General features: G+C 42.5%; 1 protein-coding gene across 1 annotated transcript in view; it reads right to left on the bottom strand.

The window, feature by feature from the left end:
* The window catches only part of slc12a2 (solute carrier family 12 member 2), a 67,622-nt gene that overhangs the window by 19,516 nt on the left and 29,317 nt on the right, over window positions 1-18,789 (bottom strand). Inside the window, exons 4-20 of the mRNA XM_023397828.2 lie at window positions 18,402-18,497; window positions 16,597-16,736; window positions 15,705-15,815; window positions 15,502-15,610; window positions 15,281-15,405; window positions 14,171-14,255; window positions 13,926-14,080; window positions 13,706-13,813; window positions 13,497-13,620; window positions 12,230-12,331; window positions 8,499-8,654; window positions 7,803-7,902; window positions 5,499-5,610; window positions 3,851-3,991; window positions 3,099-3,205; window positions 1,291-1,370; window positions 565-708 (exon numbers count right to left, since the gene is read on the bottom strand). Coding sequence (XP_023253596.1) covers window positions 565-708; window positions 1,291-1,370; window positions 3,099-3,205; window positions 3,851-3,991; window positions 5,499-5,610; window positions 7,803-7,902; window positions 8,499-8,654; window positions 12,230-12,331; window positions 13,497-13,620; window positions 13,706-13,813; window positions 13,926-14,080; window positions 14,171-14,255; window positions 15,281-15,405; window positions 15,502-15,610; window positions 15,705-15,815; window positions 16,597-16,736; window positions 18,402-18,497 — 1,995 coding nt within the window. The remainder of the gene's footprint in view (window positions 1-564; window positions 709-1,290; window positions 1,371-3,098; window positions 3,206-3,850; window positions 3,992-5,498; window positions 5,611-7,802; window positions 7,903-8,498; window positions 8,655-12,229; window positions 12,332-13,496; window positions 13,621-13,705; window positions 13,814-13,925; window positions 14,081-14,170; window positions 14,256-15,280; window positions 15,406-15,501; window positions 15,611-15,704; window positions 15,816-16,596; window positions 16,737-18,401; window positions 18,498-18,789) is intronic.

The following is an 18,789-nucleotide window of genomic DNA, read 5'->3' as shown; positions in this document are numbered from 1 at the left end:
TCTCTCTCTCTCTCTCTCTCACACTCACACTCACACACACACACACTGGTCCAAGACATCTGTGGACTAACAATCTGGGCCCAGTGGGACGACTGGGATCATGGGTCACTGAGGCGACTTCCTGTTAGGACTCACTCACTCTCTCTCTCTGTGAGTGTGTGTGTGTGTGTGTGTGTGTGTGTGTGTGTGTGGAGGCAAAATAAGGGAGGCTATTGATGGATTAAGAGGGATCTGTGAGAATGGTGTTAAACTGATTTCCTGGATGAAAAGATGAAAAGCTCCTCTGTCATGAACTTGGTGGAGTTGTGTTTCAGCAACACACACACACACACACACACACGAAATGCATAAATAAGGTGTTTATGGCTATAAGTGCTTTAATGGATTGATTTGCAAATATATTCATCTGACTTCATAAATGATCCATTTTCTGTTTCCCTTCTTTCCCACACTGTCTCACCCAGGCGTCACAGTAAACAGCAACTTTCTTCTAAAGTCTGCTTGGTAGATAAAGAGGGAATATAATATAAAATATAAGATCCATTCACACTGAGGCTGGCTAACCTTTCTGTATAGCTGGACTGTTCTGGAGGCTGGTGGCCTTGGAGGACGGCTTGGACGAATCAGCATCAGAGTCTTTGCTGGTGTCTATGGACACGATCACATCTTTCATCACTGAGGACTTCTCCTGGGAGGACAGCAAGTCATCTGGGAGGAAGTGGGATATGAGAGAGAGAGAGAGAGAGAGAGAGAGAGAGAGAGAGAGAGAGAGAGAGAGAGAGAGAGAGAAAAGAGGAGAAATAAGATGGTGAAATGGAAATAGATTTTTATTTTAAGAGTTTGAGGGTGATAAAAATATTTTGGATTTAAGGGTCACTCTGGAGATTTGACTTGGGAAGAATAATCAAATTTGAAGCTGCAGAGACAGAAATATTCTGAGTTTTAGCCCCTACTATATTGACCTCTGTCTTTCAAACTTTCCACCCCAAGTTTATAACACAAGCTTTCAGTTATGAACTGAGATAATCCTGATAATATCAACAAGAGGCTGTGAAAATTGCATTATGGGAAATGTAGAGCTTGACTCAGAAGAAGACTTATAAATACAATATCTCGATCTCTGCTGTTCCAATTTGTGTCTGATTTAATACATGTTGATCAATCAGTCTAATTATCTTCTATGACATTTAGGATACATCTGCCACATTGTGTGATGTATCAATACAGGATAAACCATATTGATTTCCACGTTCTATGTTGTGTGTGTGTGTGTGTGTGTACATGTGGTACCTTGTCCTTGGATATGGGACACATCCAGACCCTCCTTCAGTCGCAGAATGACAGCACCAAACTGAAAGTCAAAGGCGTCGCTGAGAGGGAAAAACATAAATGAAAGATTCACATCAGCGGAGGAGAGACCTAAACAGACACAGACTATTTAAAAAGGAAGACAAATAAACACTGCAGAGAGATCTGAGAGATCTGCACACAACAGATTGAAACATTTAAAGGATTAAACGTCTCTCTCAGTCCTGCAGGTTGCAGTGTGAACACCACCACGGCTACTCACTGGATGGAAAGTAAAGGGCGCATTGCTGAGCGTATTAGCTGTGATTTAATATTGTAGGGCTGGACCATCTCTGACCTTCTACTCTAATGCCATAATCCCCACACTCTACACTGAGGAACTGGTTCAGCTTAAGTCCTTCACGCATACTTTCACATGACTGATAAAGGGTGCAGCAGGGAAACAGGATTTCACATGAGCAAACGCTAAACTCCTGTTAATACAATAGAACGAGCACTCACTGTAATGTATAGGCAGGTGACAAATTAAAGGAAAAACACAATAAGAATAAATGAGTGGAGAAACATAATGAGTGCAGTTAAGCAGTTAACTTGCCATCATGCTCTGTGGCAGGTATGAAAACACTGATCAGGCCCAGTTGATTCTGATTTGGTATCAAGAGGAGAAGATCTGAGTGACTCCGAAAGAGGCTCAGAGCAGGAGCTTCAGGCAGAGATGCTCAGCTGGCTGCTGTTTCCATAGGAACAGAGACTAAAGTGACATCTGCATTTAGGTCTATGGGAAACACTCAGTAAACAGGGTCGGACATTTGATGACTGTGATGCTCGTTATAATGAAAATATGTTAAAGTGTTTCAGTGCTGCCTGACCTCAAGACCTTGAAACCTGGATTAATAATATACATACACACTGCCTATGGGCCTGTGTGTACCGGTCTGACCATATCACCTCATACTCTGTAACACTGCTTTTTAAAGTGTGAGTTGCCATGAATTTGTGAGTCTGCAAAGACTGAATTGGTTGGAAAAGAAAAGGCCAGTAGACAATCTCTGACAGAACATGCTTCCCTGCTGCCCACACATTTAACTGTTACTATCAAGTATTCATACTCATTCAGTATTCATGCACCAGAAACAATCAGTCACAGCATCTGTAAAAGCTGTTTCACTACTGCACCACAGTAGTGAAAAGATACATTTAATAATATCTATTTTTTATTTTATCAATTTAAAGCCCCATATTTTCTTCTTCTCCAGTGTTTTATTTGAAGTGTTGATCCATCAGAAGATATATTTGTGGTTTTAAGAACCAAAAACCATCTCAGTGTAGTTTTACATCTCCTCTCTCAGGTTTCTCTCTGGAGCTCTAATAACAGGAAGAGAGGAGGCTCTGATGCTCTCTTCTGATTGGCTGACTGTTTTCTGAGTGATCCAATAAAAATAAAGCAGATTTCAGGTAAACACTAAGAGAAATCAGATCCTGCAAGGCTGGATGGTGGGTCCAGGTGGGCGGGGCTTGGGGCATGGATGAGAGCGGTGACTTCTGTTGTGACATCACAAAGTTCCAGAAGTCCTGACAGCTGGTTTTAAGGCTCAGTTTCTGAATACAGGCTGTGTGCATTTCTATGTGTAGCATCACCTCTCATTTTCCAGACGGGATAAAAAAAAACTCAGTAACTAATTTGTTTCCCCCTTTCCTTATACTCTGGTCGTCACGGTGGAGCATTAGCAGAAGTCCCTGCTGCCTCAGGCTCTGATAAGAAGTCTCTTCTCTGAAGCAGCTCTACTCACTGGATCATACTGATGTAAGTCTCCACGTTCATCATGTCGCCGTCCCTCCAGTCGTTCTTGAAGCCCAGCACCAGGGTGTTGGGCTTGAGGCGACCCAGACCAGCGGCCTAGCGTGGGATGAGAGAGGAAAACATAATCAAATTAATCCAGATGATTTACATTTACATTTATTCATTTGGCAGACGCTTTTATACAAAGCGACTTATAAGTGATTTCATACAGGCTGGTTGCTTTCATAAGAATCACCGTCTCTGTCATTCTGGTGCCAGTTCTTATTAAGTTCACTTTATTCACTCTCAGGGTGGTTATCACCTCTCTGGCAAATGTAAGATGTTAAACAACATATTTAGGAAAAAATGTTGATTAATGTGCAGCTTTAAAAAAATGAAAATTGTAAAATTTACAAACAGGTCATTTAAGGAAATGCTGGACTTAAATTCAATGAACTTTAAAACATCTCGCACAATGAAGAAAATGAGAATAATTCAATAATTTCAATACTTTAAACATTTCTGAACTGTGAGAGCATGTGCTTATTAAAACCATCAAACACAAACAGCCAACATTGCTGGTTGTTGGCAGTTGTGCAAGTCCACAAGAGGCTTGAGCAATGCATCTTGGGAATTAATCTCTGCACGTAGACGGCTAACGTATCTCAGTGCAGTTGTTTGCCGTTTACTCAGTGATATCCTGCAGGTTTAGTCCGTTTGAGATGTTTACTCATAGCTCCACCACAGCAGTGCTGCTCTCACCTGCAGCAGGTACTGAGAGCCCTGCCTCATGTCCTCGGCGAACACCGGGGTATAGAAAGCTTTGGTCTCGTTCTTCAGCAGCCAGCGCTGGTACCGGGACTGGTCTGTGGCCAGGTCTTTGAAGTTTGGCCTTCTGTAGCCCTGTGGGGAGGAACGAACACGAACACACACACACACACACAAACACACAGTTAATATAACTAATCCCACAGCCTAGCCTGTAGCCTGCTAAAAGTTTGAAACAAATGAGATGCTAAGAGATAAATCTGCAGGTCCACATTTCCAGGAGGATTAATTTAATCATAGACTGAAGAATTGAACCTGAGGAACAAAGTCCTGCTTTGAAAGTGCTTTGAATCCTCATCAAGGAGTTTGTTTATTTCTGCAGAGAAGAGTTCTCTGAGGTGTTCTTCAGCCAGGAAACTGCAGCGCCATTAGCTGGGAATGTTTATACCCTTTAACTTAGGGTCTCTCTCAGTCTTAATGGAGGCACGAGGGCAGATCAGAGGCCGCCTGTGGAGGGTTGCGTGTTCCAGAGAGCTGGACTTGCTGGACCGCACAGAGCCTGCATTCATCCAATCAAAATGGCTCTTCCATTGTGAAGCTGTTCTGCCTGGCCTGGATTTGTAAAAGGCTTTTTACTGTGTGTGTGTGTGTGTGTGTGTGTGTGTGTGTGTGTGTGTGTGTGTGTGTGTGTGTGTGTGTGTGTACGGGAACAAACACATCACCCCGTCACCACTGAGGCTCAGTTCTGACCTCCGAGGTGAGTCACACTGAGCCTGAGGAGAGATGATTAAACATCACAGAGCTGTGATCATGTTTGTGAGAAAGTCAGCCTCAATGAATGAATGATGAATTTAGAGCATGAACATATGTATATGCTGCTTAGGCCAGATGATTAGGAACAAGAAATGCCTCCTGTATGTATGCCCAGATCTCTAGATATCTGTCAGGAATTGTTATCAAAAATATTATTATGTTTTGTGTTTTCATTAAATCTGGCTGATTTTTCAAAATCTTCAATATAAACACTGACCTTTAAAGTTCAGTATGACGCAGGCTACAGTTGAGACCAAATATCTGCAGAACATCTGATAATGGAATATATTTGACCTTCAAACAGTTGGATGAACAGGTGAACAGATCATCAGACTGAACCACCGCCCACAAATGTTCCAATCAGTGTCAAAGCTATGACGAGGACAGATTTTCATCGACCAGCATAGATTTTAAACGAGCTCAGATTAATTATAACATAAACAGGAAAAAAATTTAAAGTGCAATGATTTGACAGACAAAAGGCTTGTGGTCTTATCCATCCATCCATCCATCCATCCACTTTTAAGGCTCAGCCTCAGAGCTGAGTGAGGACTTTACAGACTCACTACACTACACATCACTGGAGCCTCTCTGTCAGCTCCGTTACCAGTTTCTGACATCAGCCTTTGTGGGAGAAACTTTGAATTTTGATTATAATTCATTAAGATTATATATTATAGTTTTGAATATAGTGACATCCCTAATGTGTGAGCTGTAGTCATCATGTTTACATTATATCATAAACATTCATTAGACACTTTGATCGATAATATTTGTCTGAGTCTTTTTATTAACCACAAACACAAACAACAGTAGAGAATCTGCTCACCGTGCGGACGTGACCACAGATCATTAGGCCCACGTTCTTGGTGAAGCTGTGGACCAGGTCCAGAAGAGCTGGGCGAGAGTTGGGGTAACCTGTCATCACCAAACACTGGGGTCTACAGTCAGACAGAAAACATTGACACAGCAGCATTAATGTCAGTTTTTACTGTAGATATATAAACAAGTTCAGTTCCTAATCTGCAGCAACTTTTCCCTGCGACCTTCACAGCAGCTTCTCGTCTCCTCAGCACAGGACAGAACAACAGGAGCAGACTAGCGCACATCAAAGCAAATATGTTAAGCACCATGGGATTTAATGGAGGCGGTAAGAGGAGACATGAAGGAGCTCAGAGGAACGCCCGAGTCATTCTGAGGACACCATCAGATGCCTTTTAATCTCCTGCTTGGTTTGCTGCCATGGGAACATCATCACTAATACATCCTCAGAAACAGCACGACACGATGAGCTACATGTGGAAACATCCAGAGCACAAACACCAGCATGGTGGATCTGCAAAGAACACTGGCCTCATGTGCTGAAATACTTAACACCATTTGATGATCCATCATGTGTCTACAAGTCATGCTTTAGTTGTCTTATTCTTCTTATCTAACGCTAATCCTACTCTAATCACCTGTAGTTAGCATGTTGAATGTGACCATACATGAATACTAAGGATACTTTGAAGTCCTATATGTTTCCCTTGGCCTCCACCTCCAGATGGTACAAATTAACTGTACAAATGTTTCATAAAATTTGACACGTGAAACATTTATCATATCATGATATACCTTATATGCATATTGGAAATTATCCTATTGATATTGGAATAATAATAAAATAAGTTCCCTCCAACAATCATCCAACCACTTTTTACAAACCTTAACACATGTATTTACAGGGCTGCGTTATGACTTGGCAATCTGACCAAAAGATCATATGACAATCTTTTTGATTAGAATGACAATCCACAATCTGCATCCTGTTCCTGCTCTGATTTTATTCTGATGGGAAGTTGTTTGTCTGCACGCCGCTATTCTTCCCCCACAATGCCGTCTTCTGTTTACAAACTGCGCCACAACCAAGCTCACTTTTTGCTTAGTTCATATGGAGTATTCACCTGAGCTGATATTTATTTATGAGCTGCTATATCCAAGTGTTTATCAAAGCTCATTTTTGAGTACTGCCTGAAATGCGTCCACAGCATCAAATACTGAAAAATGTAGAAAAAGTAGACGAAGTCGGTATTGAATGTTTGGTTTTAGGTTTCTTTACTTGATCATGTTTCTTGATCCATCAGAAAACTTTACTTACTGTATTAAGGCAATGTGCTTTATTTAATTCTAGGGTTGCACGATCTTAACCATAGTCCAATTCTACCCTATGAGCCAGAGAGAAAGAGGAGTTACCACAAAAGTGAGTGTGTTTTGCATGCCTCTCTCTCTCTCTCTCTCTCTCTCTCTCTCTCTCTCTCTCATGGATAACCTAGGTGATGACAGTAAGATGACAATGGGTACGTTAAAACAAAATTGTCATCTGCTCTTAAATCACAGCAGCTGCTACACACAACAAGCAGCTTCATTACAATCAGCTGATCGGAGTGTGTGTGCGTGTATTGCAAACATGGTTATATGTTGTTATATACATGAAACTGTGGCAGGGCAAATTAAATTTAATATTGATTTAATACTACAAATAATAATAAGTTACTACATCAATGGGAAATCAAGTCAAATATCCTCTTGACATTTGCAAAGGCATGAGCAGGTGATTGTTGTGATGATCGTCGATCACTGGTATCGTTGTCCATCAGCACAACCTATTTAATACTAATGCATTTGGCAGTTGACACATTTTGGGTTAATGTTCTGTTGATGGTGTTATATTGGCACCAATATTTGAAAGATTTTCCCAGCAGGCCTAGCATGGCGTATCCAAACTGACAACAGGAGTTGTGTAAAACAGAATAAGGTATGACCTGGAACACGTATACATGAGTACATACAGTACATATGATGGGCATTCAGTTCTGCTTCCAACATGTGTCTGACACAACGACCAGCCAGAGTGGAGTGACAGGAAGAGGAAGTGACCTCGTCTGACCTGGATATTTATCATTCGGGGCGGTGCAGGACTGGCTACAATGGTATTAACCCTTTCACATAATCCTCACCAACACATATGGTAAGTATGTTACTTTATGCCAATATGATACAAAAAGATGCTAACACTGCCTGCTTCAGTGTCATTATCACTAACTACATGCATGTGTAGTCTTTAGCGGGGGTGCTTCTTCGTGTTTGGTACCTGAAGTTCTTGATGTGGTCCTCCACTCCACTGAGGTGCAGAGTGTGGGTCAGGGCCTGGTGGTAGGTCAGAGCCTGGGTCGACGAGCCCCAGTTCACATCTGGAGGGGAGGACGCATGCAGGCAGAAACACACAGTGCGATTAAGGAGAGTGTTTACAGGTCGTGCTGCTGGGCCAAAGGCCACGTGACTCACGTGGCGTCGCAGGCACGGAGAAGGCCTCGTATGTGTGTGTAGCTGTGTGTCAAACTGAGTGCGCACACAGGTGCCCACGGACAGCTTTGTGTTTGAAGAGGTGCAAGACGTGTGTGAGGGCTCAGTATCAATCAGCAGTGTGAAGTATTCATTCACACAAAAATATTTTTCGCTTTGGTCTCTGGTCGATGCCACAGCATGACGGTCCTGGTCGTGTTGAGGTGAGCTCCAGAACTCTGTGTTTAACTCAGACTGTTCTACATGTTTCTGTAAGTCCAGTATTAACTCCACAGAGGTTAATTAATGCTGATTTACCAAAAACAGTTTACATAAATACCTCATAATAATCATAATATATATCATTTTGGTCAGTTATCACATATTGATATATATGTTTTCATAATTACAGCATCTTTTAAATTATTCTGAGGGTATAAATGTTTCTTTATTAACAGTGGCTGGAAACAAGAAACACTGTCATGAACTCGTGGAACAAACTCACCTGGCTTCTTGTAGCTGACGTAGATATACAGACCCAGGACGATGACGTTGGTGAGGAGAGCGGCCCACCAGTTGATGACGAACATCACCACGCAGCACAGAACGGCTCCGGCCAGGGAAACCCACATGTTGTAGTATTTGAAGCTGGGACGCCACCCTGCAGCACCAACCAGCACAAGTCACAACACAGCAACCGACACAAAGCATATTAAGTGTGCTAGTCATCACGTGTGGGTATTATAATGATTATGGTAAACTGAGGAAATCCACTTCATATCGAAGGTATACGATGCAGGATTTGTTGGTTGCTGTTTGTAAACACACCCATCATATTTGGCTCCGCCTCCCCAGCTCAATGAGTACGCACGCAAGAGGGAGAGCGAGAGGGGCTCCACCCCCACATCTGTGACGCAGACCGGGATGTAACATGGCCGCGAGCTGGTATTGGATGGGAGCTACATATCCACTGTCCAAAGGTTGACGGCCACAGGTGGAGGGCGGAGTCTCTTCCGGTGAGTCATAAGCAATGAGGGAGGGATTACTTTTGCATGAGTCTATACACTGTTTTCGGTTGGACTGCAGCAGCTGGATACAGCCCTACTGACTGAGTGATCATAGTTCCACCATTGTTCAGCTGAATGCCATTTGACAGAGTTTCCCCATTGGCTGTTGCTCTTTCAAAACGAATCGGCACAAAAGGTTGAAGTTGAAGCAAGGCTGTCAGTCGTGCTATAAGCATATCACCTGCTATTGCACTGTGATGTTGAAGAAAAAATAAAAAATACAGACAGAACCATGGCTTGCTGCAATGACAGCGCACAGAGAGCAGGAGAGAAGCAAACAGATGAACGGCAGAAACCAGCCATATACTTGGTTCTGACCTAGTCTTGTTTAGGAAAATCCTGCATAGTATACCTTTAAGGTTCAGCAGAAGTCTGACTCCTGAACTGACCAAATTAAATCAGACCTGAAATTCAGAAGACTAAGAATCAGAAGTTACGGTGGGAATCCTCTATAAAGGGAAACCTTCTCCAATCATTCTCATTATTAACATGGTCTTCAGTAAATGTTGCTGTTAAAGAGTATGGATCAAGTTAAAGTTGAAGTTGGGTTAAAGAATGGGAGTTAGCAGCCTGTTAGACTGGAGCCCAGGAGGTTATACCAGCTATTAGGGACCATTTTATTCACTGGGAACCACAGAAACTAGACTAGTGGGATTTTAGTGATGGGATGCAGTTGGACTGTGCGTGGTTACACAATGACAGAGTCTAAAACAAACCACAGGACATAAAGGGTACATTGATGGTACTGTTTTTACCAGTACCATGCAGGGGTTTAATGCGTCCCCGAGAGTGGGGAGAGACTGGCCCTGTAGAGGCCAGGACACCAAATGTGGTTTACAGTTTATGGTTCTGTGTTACTGCTGCCCTTTGATAGAGTCATGTACCGTTTAAGCCTGTGTAATTATGTGACCTTCTCAGAGGAATTAGAAGCAGATAAAGAATCTGTACCTGAAGTTCTGCTATAGCTTTGGTATTGAGGGGGAGAAAAGCACAGAGCTCAATATATAAGAAACAACTATATGCATTTTATTCAGCCATTCATTCTACAGTCTAAAGGGTCAGTTCACCCAAATTACAAAACTCCACGCAGATGGTTCGAGTTACATTTGGATACTTGTGTCGGAGATCTCCATTTCCACACCAACACAGTGGAGACAAAACAGTGTTTACATCACTCTGGATAACACCACAGTTTTAACCACAGTTAGGGCAGAATCTAAATCTAGTTTTGTCTCTTCTTATCAAATACAAGCAGCAACCTCTGAGGTGGAAACATGAAGCCAACACTGAAGCACCAACTACAGTTCCTCTAATGACCACCAGAGTCTGGCTCCAACAGTGAGTCAGTCCCCATAGACTCCCATGTTAAAATGTCCAACTTTACAGCAGAAATAAACATGTTCACAGCCTGATACAAAACCTGTTTTGGTCTCTAGAGCTAATTTCCTCCCTGATGATGCTTATAGCTGAAATATTAATCAGACTATTTAACTGTGAGTGCCTTTTCTTCTTTATCTTGTTGAGTCAACTAGGACTGTGCACCTGATACAGTCCTCAGGATTTGGAGCCCACTGAAGTTCTCTAACAGCTGCAGATCTTGACACACAACCATTCCGTTGATAAGCTTTAACGCCGATAAGCTTAAACTGTTGATAAATGTTGATAGACATAAAGGTTGAACTGGGAGATTTTGGTTCCTAAAGTTGACATGACACCATCAACTACACTCTTTCAGTCATGACTTTGCTTGTTTTGTTGAGCTGCTGAAACACAGTCAATCATAGAGTGATGTTACAGATGTTACCTGCAGAGAACACATTATCCAGAGTTTCATTTTAGCTTTTTATCAAACGACTTCATCCTCTCAGCGCCAGCAAAAGTTGTAAACAGTGACTGAGTAGAACCGTTTCTGTTTCATCACAAGCTAAACTCCACTGTGTTGGAGAAAGAGACACATGGTGAAAAATTTAAAATAAACTATCTGCACAGATGGAAACAAGTGGAGGGAAGAGAGAATGCCTTTCTATAATTTTGGTGAACCGACCCTGTACAAAGTCATAACTAGAAAATAGAACAGCAATTCTTTTTAGTGTGTTGTACAACATGACCTCTGAAAAACCTACCAGAGATCAAAACCCTCACCTCAGTGTAAAATGATAATACCCAGTTTGTCAGCCAGAGATAATTCATGCTGGTGTATTGTCCCAGTTGCATTACAGCTGCTGGCAAACTAGCCTGGCGTGTCATTAGACAGCAGGCAAAACAAAACAACAAAATAACAGTGACATGATGTTTCTCAGGGCTTCACAGGGCCACAGGGTTTTTGTTCCAGTTTAACAACCGTCATTCATCATTATTTAAAATAACTCATCTGATGTGGCAGCGTTTCAGTAACACTGACCATTACACTGCTGTAGAGGGGGAGGCAGGAGTGTATTGGAAACACCATCATAAAATAAATGTTACTATAAATATGACTCATATTAACAGCCAATTACAACACTGAGATTACACATCAGACATCAGACTGCATTATATATCTACAGTTACCATAAATAAGTTTTCTGCTACATCTGTTGATTCGTGAAGTTTCAAAGTTTGTACTGACAAAATGAGAATTTTCCAAATGAACTTCGATTTCACGAAACATTTTAAAACCATTTTAAAAAGTTTTTTTAAGTTCTCAGAATAATCAAAGTTTTAAATCCTGTAATGGAGTAAAAATCAGTCTACAAATGAAACCTGTGTGATACTGCTGAGAGCTCAGGAACAAATGAGTAAGTGAACCTTGAGGTGAGATTGTTTTGTCAGCTCTGAACTGTGATATACAGACTTTATATTTGTGTGTAGCATGTTGTCATTGTGTTTATTTATTGATCTCCATTACACTTATGTTACCAGACAACAGTTCAGAAATTTGTTGATCAATGTCCCTGTTAGAGAAAAATGACAAGTCACGCAGTGACCAGAGGAAACACATTAATTCTCCATCAGATTTTCCATGACCGCGCTCTCGGCTCTGAGGCTCACGTCATGTCTAAGTGCTTCAAGTAATTCCTTTTGAAAGCCATCATCTCCCATAACGATCACTGTTAAAGACCATGTGACTCGTGACTCAGCTGATGTTGTCTGACCCCTGGATCTAACAGTTTCTGGGTCTTGATCTTACCTGGTGAGTTGGCCAGTGAGGCGTGGAACACAGAGAAGTTGATCAAGGCGTAGGACGCCAAGAAGAAGTTGGAGATGATGGGAGCGATCGTGTTCAGCTCAGCTGCAACGAGAAAACATGAAGCAGTCAGCTCATAATGAGACAAAGCTCACACCTACAACTTCATGATCGCTGATCCTTTCAGCAAGGTGAGCTACAAAACCTCTAAACTTCAATTCATACTGGAACAAGGCCCAGTGAACCCTGTTGGCATCAAGAAATTAGTGCTGCAGCACAAGTTAAACACCGAGTCGAGCAGCTCGACAGGTAGAAGTACTCCGACAGGTAGAGGTCCTCAGAGGAAATCCTTCATGTTTTGTTTAGCTCCACCTTCAGGTAGGTTTGGGTTGATATTGTGCAATATTTTTCATATTACTGAAATTTATTTTTTGCTGTTTTGCACTGTTCTTTGCTTACTGTACATTGGACCTTTGCACGTGACAAACAAAACTTAATATAGCCCATGATATTATCGTATATCGTGATATTTTGGGCTGGAGTGTATCGAGATATTAAATTTGGGATTTCGCTCAAAAACTACCGTCAGGTCAAAATCTCTCCTCGACCAAAACTTCCATGGCAACGAATCTAGGAACTAATGGTCAATTTGCTCTGAAAGTACATGGTTGTCTGAGGATGAAACCTAAGGAAAACAAGGAAACGTGAGGGGTGGTCACATTTCTTGAGACGCAGCCATCAGACCATGTCCTGTAGGGCCATATAACTGTATAACTTTCATCCTTAATATTTTCAGTCTGCCAAATTATCTCTGCAAACACCAAAATAGAAGATATTTTATATTACAGATGCGTAATTTCTTAACAATTTCCAAATATTTTTTGAGCAAGTTTTCAAGACAGAATGTATGTACTTTGGTTAGAATAACCTTGAAAGAACTATAAAGTAACTATTGATTCATTATTGATTTATTATTGGAAATGATTAGTTCATGTATATTAAAAATATATTTTATAACTGGAAAAGCACCAACTGAACATTGTCTATATTTTCCTTATAATAATTAGTATCAAACTACACTGTTTAAAATTTACAAACCTGTCAAATAAAGTGTTACCACAAGATCAGTCAAACTGTTTCATACTGTGGAGAAAAACAACACCACAGCGTCCAGGCTGCAAGCTTTTATTCTTGTTAGTGTTTCCTGTGATGTCATACAGTAACAATGTGCAACAGTCAGAGTGTGAATGAGCAGCGTGTGCAGCCGTACCGATGAGGATGAAGGCCAGGGCGATACCAAAGGTCAGGATGTAGCCTCGGAGGGGCTCGTTGTTCTTGCCGTAGCCCTTGGCGAACATGCCCAGGCCGGGGTAGATGTTGTCTTTACACAGAGCCTGTGGAGATGGAAAACACCATGTAGAGTTTTAGTAATTAGGGTAACTCATTAGACACATTGAAGTAGTTCACGTGGGATCTTACCTGGAACACTTTAGGTGCACTGACTAAAGAGGCCAGAGCTGAGGATAGAGTGGCAGAGAAGATTCCTGCAGTGATGATGGGCCCAAAACCAGAAACCATACTCATCACCTGAATCGAAGATTAAACACATGTTGAACTCTCTCACCCGAACAACCAATATTTTTTTTGAACCTCTCTTTCTGAAATGTTCCTTCAAACCTCATGTGGAGCTGTGTTGTACCTGGAAGTCATTCTGGAGTCCGTAGTCGCACTTAGTATTCTTACAGCTGGAGAAGTCGTAGCCGAATTTGCAGGCAGCATCAGTGCAGTTGGTAATGAACTGAGAGCTGAGAGTGTCATTCACATTCCCAGTGGCGTCTCTCACGATGCAGGAGCCTGTTGTTAGAAACGGATCATATATGTATTAAACCTCTGCTGAGAGATGAGAGGAACAGAGAAGGTGATAAACAGTAGGTAGTACTGCACCTGTTGAAACAGCGACACCCAGGTAGACTATTCCTGTGATCAATATGGCCAGTAGAGTTCCTCTGGGAATGGCCAGCTGAGGGTCCTGCAACAAACAACAACCCAGAGTTAAGATCAACTAGAACTGCACAAACCTGTTCATCCCAAATCTGTGAGAGCATCTCTCATATTCATCTGCGCAGAGTAATCTACACACAATGAGAATAGAGCAGACTGCAGCACACCATTCGCTCTGCTGAGAAGGTGATTGGCTGCAATCTGCTAACCCTCCAGAACCTGTACACCTCCGGAACCTGCACTCCTCCAGGACCTGTACACCTGCAGGACCCTAAGGCGAGCAGGAGAGACGGTGGCCGACCCCTCCCACCCGGACACAAACTTTCTGAGTCCCTCCCCTGTGGCAGGAGGCTGCGGTCCATCAGGACCGAAACCTCACTGCGTAAAAAGAACCTTTTCCTGGCTGCAGTTGGCCTCATTAACAAGGTCAGAGACCCCACTGTCACTGACTTTGCTTTATCTTTCTTTATATTTTTTCCATCTTACAGGATACAGAAAGAATTATTCATGCATTTATTTTCAGCAGACTGTTCTAATGGTGTCTTCAAAGGTACTAACACCAAGAGAGTGGAGCACATCACACTGGTCCGACCATCACTGCTCTGGCTTCCTGTGTTTAGAAGACAGATTTTGAAATCCCACTACTAGTCTATAAAGACATAAATGGTCTTGGGCCCAAACACATCTCTGATCTACTTGTACGACACAAAGCACCCAGGTCCCTCAGGTGATCTGGGACAGGTTCACTCAGTGTTCCAGAACCAGAACCAAACAAGGTGAAGCAGCTTTTAGTTCCTCTGCTCCTCACCTGTGGAACCAGCTTCCTGAACACCTGAGACCTGCTGAAACTGTCTGCTCAGTTTGCTTTATTTCAATTGTTTTTAAATGCTATTTTAATGTCATCTTAATGTTCTATTCTTAATGTATTTCCATGCCTCTGTAAAGCACTGTATAAAACACCAACATGCACAAACACACAAAAGCAAATTCCTCGTATGTGAAATATGTGTGTGCGCGTGCGTGCGTGCGCGTGTGTGTTGAGGGGGGGCTTACAGCGAGGTCTCCTGAAATGTTGGCTCCAGCCAGAATACCAGTGGCTGCAGGGAAGAAGATAGAGAAGACGGAGAAGAACGTCTCTCCTTGGAAGTTCGGACCCATGTTCTCCCACATGATCGCACCTGACGGGGAAACAGAGGTTTAAACACGACCAAGCCACTGCTGGAGCTCATCTCTGCTGTCGGGGGGGGGGAGGTTGTACATAAGACGTTTCATACTGTCGTAGCCGAAGAAGCCAACAGATTCCTTCGCCTTGACGGGAATGAAGGTTCCGATGAAGTAGTTGATGATGGCTGTGATGAGGACGATGAGCAGGAAGATCTGCGCCTACAGAGAAGAAAATCATCCAGAGTGTTAGTCACCAGTGACCAATGTCTGACTCAGTTACACTGTGTATGAGTGGTTCTAGTCCTGTTCTTACCTTGGCCTCCCATTCCATTCCTGCCACAGAGATGCCCAGCAGGAGGATGACCGTGATGGTGCCGATGATCCGGATGTCGTTTGTTTGATCCGTCATGAGAGCGTCTGCACCCTGAGAGACGAGACCAGGAGGCATCAGATGGAACAACAATGAACCACTAAAGTGCAAATGCTGGAACTCTTTGGGGATTTTTAAAGTTACTTGATGTTACAAAAGGTTCATTATAATATAATTATTATAGATAATACTGGACAAAATAGTGTCTTTGTGCCTCTGAGCCGAGCTGATGTGGATGGTAGTAACACTAAGAAGCCTAACTCAGATTTAAAGCTCACATCAGCTGCAGATAAACTGTGGGTATGATCTGGTTGCTGTCATTGTTGTATGACACGGCTCAGGTTAGAACATGAACAGACACATGAACGCCACACAATCCTTCTATTAATGTCTAATTTGACTGTCAGTCAAATACATAAATAAATACACGTAGGAATAAATAAAACTTCCTACACTAGAGCCCCCCCCTCCAAATTAACGCCTTACATACTCAACACATTGATTTTTACTGCTGGGACTTTTCAGTGTTACATGTTTTGCTATTTACTGGAAATCAATTCTTCTTCGCTGATCTAAAACAATAGCTGCCTATGGAGCTCAACTTCCTGTATAGATTGGTAGTATCGGTATTGGAACAACTCTATGTTTAGGTATGACTAATGGATGGATGGATAGATGGAGGGCCAATAAACAATATTGATATTAGTTACCTTGTCTAAAGTTGCTGTACTAAAGGTGTAACTGCAGCACGACCTGGGGGGAGGTCGGCTTCACTCAGAGCCACAGCAGTGATCACAAACTGTCTAAAAGCACCATGAGGCAATGAGAGACTTACGGCGAGAAGTTCCACAACTGTTTCAGCAAAGCCCACCACATACATGGCAACAGCCACTGCATTGGCGAAGGCAAATATCAGACCGATAGAGCCTCCAAACTCTGGTCCCAGACTCCTGGAAATCAAGTAATACGCTCCACCTGGAAACAACAGGAAATTACGTCAGTAAAAGCTGTGTGTGAACTCATTTAGAATAAACTGATAGAATGGATTCATTATTCTTTTAGTGGCTGTTTATACATACAGTAGGATCATACTGCAGTGTTTGCACTTGACAGTATTGCACTGATAAACAACTGTCAGCAGCCTGAAGCATAAATATAATCCAACCTGTCAGTGCCAGCAGAGCTGAGCTCAAAGCTCTGTGAGTTCCCTCCAGTTCAGACACATTATAAATCCTGTAGAGTCGGATTCATCTGCTTACGAACTCTCCCCACACTCTTCTGTTGTTTTGGGCCATCAGAGGTTTCAATTAGCACGATTAGCACCATGGTCAATTACACACTCTCCTCTCATGTGTCGTGTTTTAGAACCAGATCCTGACCTACACTCCAAATCATGCGTGTTTTAGTTCCAGGCCCGCGAATCACCCAGCCGATCAGCTGTTGTATGACTGTGCACGCTACTTCTATCTAACTGCTGGGCTCTCGTCTGTAGTCACAACAAAGCAGCTTAGAGTTACCAAGAGGTCTGACTGGAGAATTCAGCAGAAAATGAAAAGCTGCACTGTGTTACAAAAATCTAATGTTCGAGTTTTATGCTAAATCCTTAGTGCGCAAACAATATACATTAATACCTGCAGAGACATTATCTGTCACAGCCAAGAGAAGGGGCAGCAGGTTTATAATTTTACGATGCAGGGCATTTGTGGCTCCACTCCACCACTGTGCTGAGCACAGAGCATGTTTGTTTCACCTCATCACCCGCTCAACTGTGTAAACTCCGCTTCATTCAATTCCAAAATAAGTTTAATTAAATTACATTCACTGATCTTTTTAAACACTGGACAAACATTAAAGACGACCAAACACACTTTTGGAATCGTGTATATTTCCCTAAAGGGAACTACAATTTATTTAGTATTTTTTGGGGTATTTTTACACCTTTACTGGAAATACAGGAGAGAGAGTGGGGGAGAGACTTGCAGTAAAGAGTACACCCATATGGCATGAGCCCTAACCACTCAGCCCCCATCGGGACCCCCAACCAGTGATGGGTCACACTGTCAAACTACATTCATCTACTCTTTCACTGTAGCATCATTGTGTAGTTAGCTTTTGTTGTGTTGTGTCAGGTGTTAGTCGTGTGTAGTGATAAATGTTTGCTGACTGTGAATATCACTGGTTGAATAATTAAAGTGCATGACAAGATCCATATCTGCCATTACAACACTCATTATTACTATTATTGGTAACACCATTACCTATGGGTATTACTATTATCTTCACTATAACAAGCGACAACCTACAGTATATACAGCTGTTCCTGCTGATGTTGAGTGAGTCTTGTAAACGCTCTGATTATTACATGTAAATAAACTCTTCAACATTATTAACATTAAGATAAAATGTATTTCTTATCTGTTGGGGCTGTGAGAGAGATTCTGTACCGACTGTAGTAAATGACTGAAGGCTGGTCATACTGGTCAAACTGGTCAAACTGGTCATATTGGTCATACTGGTCATACTGGTCATACTGGTCATACTGGTCATACTGGTCACAATCACACAGGTGGATTCACACCAAACATCAGGATGAGGTCAAAGGTTACAAACTGTTATTGTAGAAAAGAGAGTGATGTTTACCTCCTCGTACAAACCCGTTGGTGGCGATAGCAGAGGTGGAGAGGCCGGTGATGGTCGTCACTACTGTTGCCATGGCAACAATCAAGCAGGAGAGAGCTGCAGAAGAGAACAGATTGTGAGCTTCAGGAACCTCCCGAATGAAAAGAATGTGCTGCACTGGTCACAGTTTTCTAGCCGGCGTCCCAATCGCTCTGAGAACGTCGCGAAAAGTAACGGTACAGCCGCCGCCGAGTCTGCCTCATGTGTCGCTCTGTGGCGATATTTCACTTCAAAGCGAAGAATTGTGGACAGATGCTGTCGGGGGCGGGGGGGGTCACGGACATTAGGGAGGTGTGTGTGGTGTGTGAGATGAGCGCCCAGCAAGAACCAGTATGTCAGTAAACACGGG

This window comes from Seriola lalandi, unplaced genomic scaffold (genome assembly GCF_002814215.2).
Source record: "Seriola lalandi dorsalis isolate HSWRI2012SDOR001 ecotype SW California unplaced genomic scaffold, Sedor1 jcf7180002054939, whole genome shotgun sequence".
NCBI classification, from domain to species: domain Eukaryota; kingdom Metazoa; phylum Chordata; class Actinopteri; order Carangiformes; family Carangidae; genus Seriola; species Seriola lalandi.
The sequence above is the reverse complement of the archived record's forward strand: the minus strand, read 5'-3'. Positions and strand labels throughout refer to the sequence as shown.